The 8486-nt window shown below is 42.1% G+C and overlaps 1 protein-coding gene; it reads left to right on the top strand.

Moving 5' to 3' along the window:
* Positions 1 to 7571: 7571 nt before the first annotated feature.
* GSTUM_00007376001 (uncharacterized protein) overlaps positions 7572 to 8486 on the top strand; it is a gene marked incomplete at its 5' end in the record, with an annotated part of 1556 nt that continues 641 nt past the window's right edge. Inside the window, one exon of the mRNA XM_002839372.2 lies at positions 7572 to 8486. This exon is cut by the window's right edge and continues 641 nt beyond it. Coding sequence (XP_002839418.1) covers positions 7572 to 8018 — 447 coding nt within the window. The 3' untranslated portion in view covers positions 8019 to 8486.

Below are 8486 nucleotides of genomic sequence, written 5' to 3' on the forward strand. Positions count from 1 at the left end.
GTCGTATACCAGTGTTGGCGGTACGAGTTTAAATAAAATTAGATTGACTTCTAAGTACTTTTCCTACTTATTACTTTAACGAATATAAAACACCGTTATGATTTTTATCTTTATTGCAATGTTATCGTTACGCCAAGGAAAGCCATTTACGAACGAGAGTTAGAGAAAGCTTACGATAGGCGTTCCTGATAGAAGACAAAGGTCTTGTACTATCAGTAACGTAGGCAGAGGCCTAAAGCTATCGAAAGACGAAGGAAAAGGAAGACAGAAACGAGAAGTATCGTTCCCCGTCGCCACGAACTAACTATCCAAGGAGGAATCGTTACAGTAGGTCTGCTCGAACAGCTATCATGGATTGGGGTTTGAAAAACTGGGAAACGGTAGTTGGTTTAGTTTTGCAAGTATTGCAATAACTGTAAATAATTAGCTATGTAAAGAATATATAAAAGAAGAGAGTAAAGAGGGGTACCAGAGAAGGGCTGAGTGAAGCTTGTGAGAAAAACAAATTGATTCCTCAACTGAAAGACTAGAATTTATGGACAATGGTATATTGGTGGTTGGAAGTGCTATGAGATATCGTCCAAGCTCATAGGTATAGTACGCAGCAGTTCCAACACCACTCCAGAGAACTGGGAAAGAATTTTTCTCCTCATTCACAGACTCAATATGATTGAGAGTCTTTTGGTCAGAGTAGAATGCCAACGGTAACATCTCCTTGAATACTGGCGACAACATCAGGAAGGATATATTGGGGTAAAAAGAGGTTTTTGTTATCATCCTCCTTGTCAATGCCTGGGCCATGTAACCGGTATGGGTACTCGGTTATTGGTTTTGTTTTATGTTTTGTTTTAAGTATCACTTTGATACTTAGTTTGTTTTAAGTATCGTTTGATACTTGGTTTTGTTTTAAGTATCGCTTTGATACTTGGTTTGTTTTAAGTATCGTTTGATACTTGGTTTTGTTTTAAGTATCGCTTTGATACTTGGTTTGTTTTAAGTATCATTTGATACTTGGTTTTGTTTTAAGTATCGCTTTGATACTTGGTTTGTTTTAAGTATCGTTTGATACTTAGCTTTGTTTTAAGTATCGCTTTGATACTTGGTTTGTTTTGAGTATCGTTTGATACTTGGTTTTGTTTTATGTTTTGTTTTAAGTATCGCTTTGATACTTAAGGAGTTTTACCAAAGTGTATCGATTGATACCTTTGATTAGTTTCATTCATACTAGACATGAACAGATTTGTGTATTTAAAGACCGCCTGTTTCTACGATAGAAAAGGCAGACTTCGACAGACAGTATTTCAATATACTTGATTGAATAGTTACTTCTTTGTTCCCCAGTACACCCTCGAAGCCTCCTTTAGTTCTCAGCTCTTGCCTCCTCTCTGGTAGAGCAGGCCACCTGCCAACTATCGTATCTATTACCGATAACGTGATTAGCACCCTGCGAACATGTTACAGGCCAGGAAAGTAGGAATCAAAGCATTCTTCAACATTTTAAAAGTCTACTAGGCTAGTATCCCTGAAATCAGAGAACATTTGATGGCATTCTCTCTCCTTAATGCTGATAAACTGCTCAACTGGGCTTACTATCTCATCTTCCTTCCCTGGATCTACTATTTGACTCTCACTAATGGTAGTGTTAGGCGGTGTCATGAACGTGGCTTGGCATGGAAAAGGTTTTCACGTGACACATGGTTATGAGTCACAGGTATGTTATTGTTTTGCGCATGTGACCCATTCAGGTTATATGATTTGTTATGTATGGAATTTGTGATGCTTTCACACATGGCTCAAGTATGAGTCATGGGAAGTGCGCCTGGCGAGTATGCCTTGCGAGTGTGCCTTGCGGGTAAGCCTTGTGCATATGATTTATGTTTTGCACATGACCTCGTTATGAGGTCATGGGTTTCGCGCATATGACTCAGTCGAGTTATATGACTTGTTTATTGCATTATCATTGGTTTATAAGTTTTTGCACATGACCTCACTATGAGGTCATAGGTTTTGAGCATGTAATCACTTTGGTCACATGACTAGCTTGTTATGAGTTGGTTTCGCACATGTGACCACTTTAGGTCACATGACTATGGGCGAGAAGAATACTATATAAGGAGGCCGATGCGGCCGAGGAAGATAGGTTCTTCATGCTTTGTTCTAAGTACTCTTCCTACTTATTACTTTAACTAATATAAAACACCTTTACGATCTTTATCTTTATTGCAACGTTATCGTTACGCCAAGGAAAGTTCTTCATGAAGGCGAGTTAGAGAAAGCTTATGATAGGCGTTCCCGATAGAAGACAAAGGTCTTGTACTATCGGTAACGTAGGCAGAGGCTTAGAGCTATCGTAAGACAAAGAAAGAAGAAGACAGAAAAGAGAAGTATCGTTCCCTGTCGCCAAGAACTAACTATCCAAAGAGGGATCGTTACAGGCGAGACAACTTGATAGACTTCAAGATTGTTTAGACTAATCAAGATTCGTTTTTATAGACAGAGATTGTCTAGAAAGGCTCGGACTTGGCTCATTTCGTTTTATAACTACTAGGAGCGAAGTAAAGTAGGTAAAGTAGGGTAGAATCGTAAAAACAATATTATATTGTTAAGGTCTCTTCTCCATTGCTTGATGATGTCTAAAGCTTGAGAGACACTTTGATATTTATATTCCGCATCTGAGTGTTTGCGGACTACATCTATTTATCATACAACTATGTACTTCTTCAATCGTAATTCACAACGTTGAGTTTTCTTCCAAGGTGTGAACACCTGTGGACCCTGACAACCATCACACCCTCTTCAGTAATTACGATATTTCTTCTTAGGAAACATACTGTCCCCAATAGTAATATCCCGATTAGCAGAGTCTTTAGACTTATAGCCCAGTTCTTAAGTCGAACTGAGTTGGCTCCAATTGTCTTCACTATTGATTAAATGATCAGTCTTATTCACGGCTATATCTGCAAAGGTGATCGTTATTACAACTATCGTAGGTCATTTGATTCAGACTCTTTGTAACTCCATACTCAACTGATAGATTTTCTTTGGATGACTTCCTATCCACTTGTAGGAAGCCACTCCACTAGACTGGTAATTAATCCCTCGGTCGGCAACCCTTGGTTGCTCTCTGGGTAGTAGGTTTCAGTAACCATTGTTGTATTTGAGAATCACCCCATGACTACAACGTGTTCCGAAACCCAGTTGCAACACTCCGTGAAGTTCGTTGGCTTCTTTGGTAGTGTCTTTTGGAGTTCCAGACTCTTCTGGTCTATGTAATTATATTGGTCTCTAGTAGAGATTCTTTACTATTTGATACCATCTCATTGTACGAAATCGTCCCGTTACTTACGGCCCATACCAAAGTTGTCATGTCTTTGAAGCCTAGTAACTCTCTGAGTAGTTGACGGAATTACTCCATTCCACTTCCCAGGCCTAGCCAAAGCTCCCGTCTCATATAACCTGTAGACAGGATCTGGTCGGACAGACGGCGGCAGCGTATACAGTATTATTCTAACACCTTCAATTCTGTGGTAATATAGTCACAGGAAGCAACTGAGATTGATATTTATGATGATGCGCGGGCCCCGTAAGGGAGCCGGAGGGGAGTGTTGGAGACCAGAGGTTCTGATTCCAAGTAGTATTACCCTACTTAGGGTGGTTCCTAGGTATCGAGTTCTGGTATTCCTAACAGGTAGAGTCTTGAATGCTGGCATTCTTTGTAATTCCAGCTCTGTTCCAGCAATGAATAATAGTTGATTGAATAGCAGGCTTCCAGGAGTCAGCGATTAGATAGTTAGCCTGTAGTATATTGAATTTGGATCGAGCTTTACTGTGTTGATTAAAGTGTTGAATCATAAATTGAACATAGCATCTTCGATAGGCTGCCTTGAAAGAGACAATTATTCCTGCATTGAGAGGTTGGAGAAATAAGGTAGTACAAGGAGGCTGATAAACAAGAGTGATGTTTGTTAGAGTAGGAGGTTTAAGGCCTTAATAGTCAATAGGTGGAGAGGTAGGAGGAGGAGGATTAGGGCAGTTGTCCATAATAAGAGCAATAAAGCATTGTACGATTCACATTTCATCATTTAATCCACATGTTAGTAAGGGGTACTGGGGTTACCTTACGGACATTAAGGTTGGAGAGCACAGTGGGCGTCACAGCTTGGCATTTATGTATTTACTTAAGTAGCAACGTTCGTAGCTAGGAAATACATTAAGTTCCCATCCTCTCTCTCCAATGCACGCACACCAGTGCTTACACTACAGAGCAATTCATACCACAGCCCAGTTAGCAACCAGGCCTTCTTATTATAATGATATATGACTGGCTGGTTTGCTGGGTTGACTTTCTTCTGGCGAAAGGTATGACTTCTCAGCATGTCCAATAACCCAAATCTTCTGCTTGTCTGTTCCTGCGTTATTCACTATATGAAATGTTGTAATCCAAATCTTATCATCCTTTCCACCTCTTAATTGCTTCCTTTTTTCTAGCTAAATATTGGATAACTGAGGTTGTTTATTGAATACTAAACTACTTTCATCACAATTATAAAGATCCTGAGGAGAAAATACTGCTGACTATTTCGATAAATGTCTGCACTAGGCTGGTAAATGTCACAAATGTGGCTTGGCATGGAAAAGGTTTTCACATGACGCATAATTATGAGTCATAAGTATGTTATTGTTTTACGCATATGATACATTTAGGTCATATAATGTTATAGTTTGATAGGTTCCATGTATGACTCGAATATGAGTTACGGGATGTATGCCTGGCGAGTATGCCTTGCGCATATGATTTATATTTCGCACATGACTTCATTGTAAGGTCATGGGTTTTGCGCATGTGACTCATTCGAGTCATATGACTTGTTTATTGTGTTATGATTGGTTTATGAGTTTTCGCACATGACCTTGCTACGAGGTCATGGGTTTTAAGCATGTGACCACTTTGTTCTAAGTACTTTTCCTACTTATTACTTTAACGAATATAAAATATCTTTATGATCTTTATCATCATCATAACCTTTACTGTTACGCCAAGAAAAGCTCTTCACAAGAAGAATTAGAGAAAGCTTACAATAGGCATTCCCGATAGAAGACAAAAGTCTTTTACTATTGGTAATGTAGGCAGAGGCCTAGTACTATCATAAGACTAAGGAAAGAAGAAGGAGAAGAAGAGAAGTATCGTTCCCCGTCGTCAAGAACTAACTATCCAAGGAGGGATTATTACAGTAAAGCTGTCTGGTCAACATTGCCAAATTGGCCCTGGGCCCAGAGTCTACCAATATTATGCTGATTTTTAAACTGCTTCAACCATCTATTTGGCATCTCGAACCCATTGTATGGCTCATCTATCCCTACTTTCTCCAATTCTCTCTGAATAATTATTGCTTGAGCACAAATAACATCATTAGTAACGGGAACTTTGGCATATTCTGCAACATCTATCCAAAGCTCTAGAAAATGCTCTAAGAATGGATATGTACTAGGCATTTCTTTCTGTTTATTTCCACTTGTTTCTATAGTTTATCTCTTAGTATTATACATGATACAAATATCATAGTTAAACTTTAGCCACAGGTGGATCCTCTTTGACCTGTTCTCTCCACCCCTTCAAATGATTAAAAAGACTTGAAACTGCCAATAGTTTTCCAACTAAATACCGAGAGCACTCCGCAGGAAGGGCAAAATCGGCCAACTTCATTTGAGGATTTTGGGCACAAAGGCAGTAAAGTTCATATTTCTGAAAGGCAGTTAATGCCACCTTCTTGGTTGAGTTCGTTGACTGCATTGCTCGATATTCACAGGATAGTATTCATATCTGGATCTGGGTTCTCTGTAGTTAATCTATTTACTCGTTCACCCATTAATTACACCTAACCCTGCCATTTTCCCTCTTTCATCCTAGCTTTACTAAGACTACCCCCAGTATCCAGTTCAGCAGACCAAAATTCTCTAGGAACATGGGTTGAGATTTTCCAAAGTTTCATACGAATCCGAACACCCTTTCTTCTGGTTCAACAGGTCAAATTTGGTGAGAAAAGGTAGCTACCAGCAATTGTTTCCGGTTCAGCGGGGTATCCGGTTCAATGCGATCCGGGATAACAGGGTGTGAGTGTACCTTCACTTCTATTGGCGGAACTGCAGTCGAGACCACGTTCCACCTAAAATGGGTAATAACACCTCCTATTCAGGCAAATACTCCACGGATCCTCTGGGTCAGAAACGTGCATTGTATTGGCCGGGTCACCCATCGGAATTCTTCAGCCATACCCCCTTCGAGCCAAGTGTTCCTCCAGTTTTCGAGCTAAAATCCTGTGAAACTCGGCGATACGAACGAAGGGTTAAAGCATACCGGTAGACTACCGTACTGGCTATCGATATTATCACCTTGAAAAATGTTTGGTATAGAGTGCCGGTACCCGTGCGGCACTGTCCGTATCAGAACAGAAGTACCGTACACGAGGTACGAGTATTTCCACGATTCAAGGCTCACTAGGGCGCTAGCAGTATCTCTTGGGAAACACTTTTGTTACAGCAGTTACTAGAGCTTCGCAATTGTGCATACCGGCACTGTACTTCCGGACCGGCTCGTTACGAAAGGTACGCCAAGACCTATGAGAACTACAGCGGTCACCCAAAGCACCCTTGGGTTTGGGCGATGACAGGGGTGGCATGAACTTTTTCCAGAGTTTCAGCAGTCCAGGAGATAGGGCTATGGTTCCACATTTCCCGTTCCACTTGCCAGTATTCTCTATTAACCGATCTACAACCATCACCCCGACAGCGACATTTATTAGGCCATCGCCCCGCACGACAAACTCTTTCCGCACCACAGCGCTATATCAAACCAATACACCACTCCCGTACAATTACCGTACCGAATCCCCGCTTCCCGCCCATCTCCAAAACAACGTTGACACCGCCCCGGAATCAACAACGATGTCCTGGCCCGGCTACACACGGTACCTGCAAATCACTATTTTCCATACAGTTTTCTTCCAGAATGGGGTGGTACAAGGTCCCTCAACCAGTGGCTGTCATCCCCCCCTCTCTCCCTTCCGTCCTTTAAAACACTTGGCCTATCAGTGCACCTTTTTGCTACCACGCATTTTGGTGGAAACCCTTTGGATACTGCTGGTCGGGAGTGCACTGTACTAGTACCACCGAAAAAAAAAGAAATTTATTTGTGAGCGACCCTTTGTTTTTTTAAGACTATCCGCGGCCTGGAGTCTCCATCGATATGTACTCGAGTACGGTATTTTCTCGCTTAACGGTATCATATTTTGGGTGTTTGGTACGCCGCGGACCTAGAGAATCGTTTCAAACATCACCTCGAGAACTGGTGTTTTGGGCGCTGCGGAATAGCATTCACGGGACACTGAATTCAGTGGCTTGCCAAGCGCTAACTAAACGGAGAGCTTCTGAATAAAAAAATAATAAAAAAATAGAAAAAAGGATTCACAGCCCTCCGCGACAGTGAACATGCGTGGGGGTTTGGTTGTTCGCTGCTGCGGTACCGGTATGCGAAACGTTCGGACGGTACTTGCATGCCTGTCCCTCAGCCAAGGATGGTGCTGGTATTCAAATCTTTTGTACTGTACTGTACCTACACTCGAGTACTAACTAAATTTTATGGTATTGAGAAGGTTTTCCCTCAACTTATCCCTTCTCCCCTGGCCCTGGCCAAAGCTATCCCTTGGGTTGCCTTGTCTGAGACAATCAAATTCGCCGTCAGGCCGGCTTGGCCCGTCCTGGAGCAATTTGAACTTTGTGATTTGCTGAGGAAATTTAAACTCGCCAAGAGTGCTGAGTCATTTAGGCACCGAAAATCCGACCTCCCGACCAAGTTTACATTGTCGAACCCAGCCTCAGCGCGCCTGGGGACAACGAATTTGATTGTTTCGGGCCGCCCAGGGGATAGCACAAGTACCATGGTAGCCTTGTCAACCTCCTTCCCTTCCACACTCATTCATATCACATTGATCGAAAGTCAATCTCATTTACAAGTACCATAAAAGTACGGTACTCCATGAACGGTATACGGAGGTAGAGCGGGTGGGTTTACCCCCACCCCCTTATTCTCTCTCTCCCCTCTTCTTTACAAGTACGAGTACATCTCTTTGAAAAGTGCTGTGTGCTGCTGGGGCTGAATAACTTCCCTTCTCCATTTTGTACAAGTACCGGTCCTCGTATCCGGCATAGAGTACCGTACCGTACGATATCTGAAAATGAAAGGGCTTTTTCTTCGCTCGTTGGGTGGCTGTGTAATGGTGGCCGTGTGTATGATGGCGCTGTAGCCAGACCCGCATTGAGGACCGTGAGCGGTGGATACGCTATGACAGTACTCGTCCGGTACCGGTATAGTTGCTTGTGTGAGTACGGAGTTCATGTACGAGCTCTGTTCTGTTTGAACGGCGTTTTACGTGGAACCCTTGATTTATCTTCCTGAGTGAATCAAACACGTGTGTGAAAGAGATGAGGTT

This window comes from Tuber melanosporum, assembly GCF_000151645.1.
Source record: "Tuber melanosporum whole genome shotgun sequence assembly, scaffold_35, strain Mel28".
In the NCBI taxonomy this organism is placed as follows: Eukaryota; Fungi; Ascomycota; class Pezizomycetes; order Pezizales; family Tuberaceae; genus Tuber; species Tuber melanosporum.